At 68.1% G+C, this 2,736-nt stretch overlaps 2 protein-coding genes across 2 annotated transcripts in view; one reads left to right on the top strand and one right to left on the bottom strand.

Moving 5' to 3' along the window:
- Positions 1 to 1,322, top strand: EMIHUDRAFT_451137 (hypothetical protein; the record flags this gene model as incomplete). Its single annotated transcript, XM_005771880.1, has 3 exons — positions 1 to 97; positions 307 to 920; positions 995 to 1,322. Coding segments are annotated over 3 exons (728 nt in total), but the record flags the coding sequence as incomplete, so codon positions are not given.
- Positions 1,323 to 1,384: 62 nt separating this feature from the next.
- AMT14 (putative ammonium transporter) overlaps positions 1,385 to 2,736 on the bottom strand; it is a gene marked incomplete at its 5' end in the record, with an annotated part of 2,985 nt that continues 1,633 nt past the window's right edge. Inside the window, 4 exons of the mRNA XM_005771879.1 lie at positions 1,385 to 1,669; positions 1,698 to 2,060; positions 2,139 to 2,471; positions 2,515 to 2,649. Coding sequence (XP_005771936.1) covers positions 1,890 to 2,060; positions 2,139 to 2,471; positions 2,515 to 2,649 — 639 coding nt within the window. The 3' untranslated portion in view covers positions 1,385 to 1,669; positions 1,698 to 1,889. The remainder of the gene's footprint in view (positions 1,670 to 1,697; positions 2,061 to 2,138; positions 2,472 to 2,514; positions 2,650 to 2,736) is intronic.

The raw sequence follows: 2,736 nt of genomic DNA, 5'->3' as shown, positions 1-2,736 counted from the left end.
GTGGTGGAGGGGAGCGAGGTCGAGGTCCGGATTTCAGCCGCCGACCTCGAGGGCGCGCCCTTCGAGGCGCTCGTCCTCGCCGCCGGCCGGGGGGACGGCGCGTTATCCCCCGCCAACCCCGCCAACCCCGCCAACCCCGCCACCAGGGCCACCACGGCCACCACCGCCAACCCCGCAAACCCGGCCACCCCCCTCCCCCCCCCCCCCCGCGCGCCCGCCACCCCCGCCACCCCCCCCTCTCACCCCTCACGAGCCATCGCGGCTGCGCGCTGCCCCTCGGCGCCCACCGCCCGAGTCGCGTCGCAGGCCTCTACCGCGTGCGCTACTCGTGCCTGCACGCCTCCGCGCACGCGGACGAGACGCTCAAGGAGTGGGTCCAGCCGGCGACCGAGGACGAGCTGCGCCCGCCGCCGCCGCCGCCGCCCGACGGCTTCCACGCGCGCCTCTCTCCGGGCGACAAGCTCGAGCTCCTCTTCGAAGGTGGCTGGTGGCCGGTCGTGCTCACCTCGCGTCCGCCTCCCCCGCCGGCTGCCGCCGCGTCGAGCGCGCCGCCGCCGCCGCCGCCCCCCAAGCGAGGCTTGGGCGTCGAGTCCGCGATCGACCCGGCGCGCTTCGCGGGGCTGACGACGAGCGCGCCGCCGGTGCGGCTCCGGCCGGCGTGGGTCTGGGAGGGGCGCGCCGGCGGCGGGAGCGGCGGCTGGACCTTCGAGACGCAGGCCGACGGCTGCGTCAAGCTCGACAAGGCTGGCCGGCCGCACCAGCCCGTCTACCAGCCGATCAAGCACGCCACTGGCGCTTTGCCCGCCGCCGACGCCAGCCGCGACAGCGAGCCGGCCGAGGCTGCGCCCGCCGCACACGCGGCGAAGGCGGAGCCGCTCGCCGCCGAGAACGGCGAGCACGCTTCTCCCTCCGCTGTGATGGTGGGCGCCAGCCCGGTGGAGGGCGTCGGACTTCGGGGGCGCGCCTTCACGGTGCTGGCTGGTTTGGTGTATAGGCGAAGGTGGAGGTTGAGTGTGAGCCGGAGAGCAGCGACGAGGCAGGGGCGGAGGAGGAGGGGGCCGGCGGCGCCGAGGGCGGCGATAGCATGGACAGCCAATGAGGCGGGTGTGGGAGAGAGAGCTCCCAGAGCGGGGGCAGGGCCAAGATAGAAACGCGCAACAGTTTTTCTGAGCAGCTCACTTCTGTCGTGGTCTCACGTGCCCCACCCCGCCCTGCAGACGAGCACCAAGCACGCCACGCATGGACAGATGTTGATCTCTTTCAATCAACGCGGATCAGCCCCTTGGAGTGTGAAAGGCTTCGTAGCCCTCCGGTCTACTATGAAGATCCGCAGGACTGGAGCGAAAAAAAAGCAAGCGCGTGAACGCGGATTCAACGTACCCACAATCTTCGCCTATACCTATACTACAAAAATACACAAGAAGACAAGTCCATCAAGACGAAGAGGGAAATATCACACCCGTAGAGATCGAGAGTTCAGAACACACATTGTCATTGAGACTGCTACACTGGGCCACGTATGTACAGCAGGCAACACACACAGCCCGAGAAACAGAAGAATTGCTCTCGAGAACTAAGTGCATCATCCGCGATCCGGGAAGAGGCGAGAAAGAGATTGCCGAGGGCGCCCCCATACGTAGAGGCTAGAGCAGAACGCGCGCCTCAGGGGGGCCATCAAGCCGAGAGATGTGGCAGAAGCTACCGAGAGCGAGAGATGGGTGGGCGCCAATGTACATTGAGCTGATGCTCCGAAAGCCTAAGCCGGTCGGGTCGCGCTGCCCATGCCGTGTGCTCCGCTCCGACCGCGCGACCAAGGATGGCCCGAAGCGGGAGGGTCTGAGTCACGCGGTGCGGGGTGGGCTCGGGGCGGGACGCATGAGCTTGCTTTCTCACGCCTCGTGCGACTCTGTGCCCTCCGGCGACTCAGTCCCGTCCTTGGTCGCATCCATGTCGGCCTTCTTCTTGCGAAGGCGGAGCCCCGCGGGGACGATGTGCACGTCCGTGTCGGTGTAGGCCAGTCCCCCGTGGTGCGTCGCGTCGAGGCCCTCGAGCTCGTCCGCCTATCACCAACCCGCGTGCGCTTCTGACTCAGGCTGGTGGGGTGGAGGCCCTCTCGAGGTCTCGACGCTCTCGCGAACCTCGGGCACGCGGAGGGTGCCGCACAGCTTCATGCCGTAGAAGAGGAGGAAGCACGAGGCGAGGCCGTACAGGGTGATCACGACGACCGAAAGGAGCTGATACGCCAGCTGCATGCCGTTGCCGCCGTAGAAGATGCCCGAAAAGTCGTCCAAGGTCAAGTCCTCTACTTTTGTGGTCCGGCCGCTGAATTCGGTGCCGTAGGTCGCGTCCCAGATGTCGGGGTCGCTCAGCAGCCCGCAGGCGATCATCGACCACACGCCCGGCCAGTAGTGCAGCGCGGAGGCGCCTACGGCGCAGTGTCGTGGCACGTCGCGGGCCTCTGGGAGAGGCGCCTGGCCGGCAGTGCACTCGCGAGGCGCCGAGGGGGTCGTCCACCGGCCCGCCGAGAAACTTGCCGCAAAAGTAGATGTTGAACCAGAGGCCGAAGCGGTAGGCGAGCACGGAGATGGGGGCGATGATCCAAAAAGCGGCCCAGATAGTGGTGCAGCCGCACGAGGAGCAGATGCCAACCTGAAGGCAGGGGGGGGGGGGAGGGGGTTGAGGCGGCGCCCAGTGTGTGCGTGCGTATGTGTGACGGGGGGGGAGCTTGGGCGGGGG

Source organism: Emiliania huxleyi (assembly GCF_000372725.1).
Source record: "Emiliania huxleyi CCMP1516 unplaced genomic scaffold EMIHUscaffold_37, whole genome shotgun sequence".
Lineage (NCBI taxonomy): Eukaryota > Haptophyta > Isochrysidales > Noelaerhabdaceae > Emiliania > Emiliania huxleyi.
The sequence above is the reverse complement of the archived record's forward strand: the minus strand, read 5'-3'. Positions and strand labels throughout refer to the sequence as shown.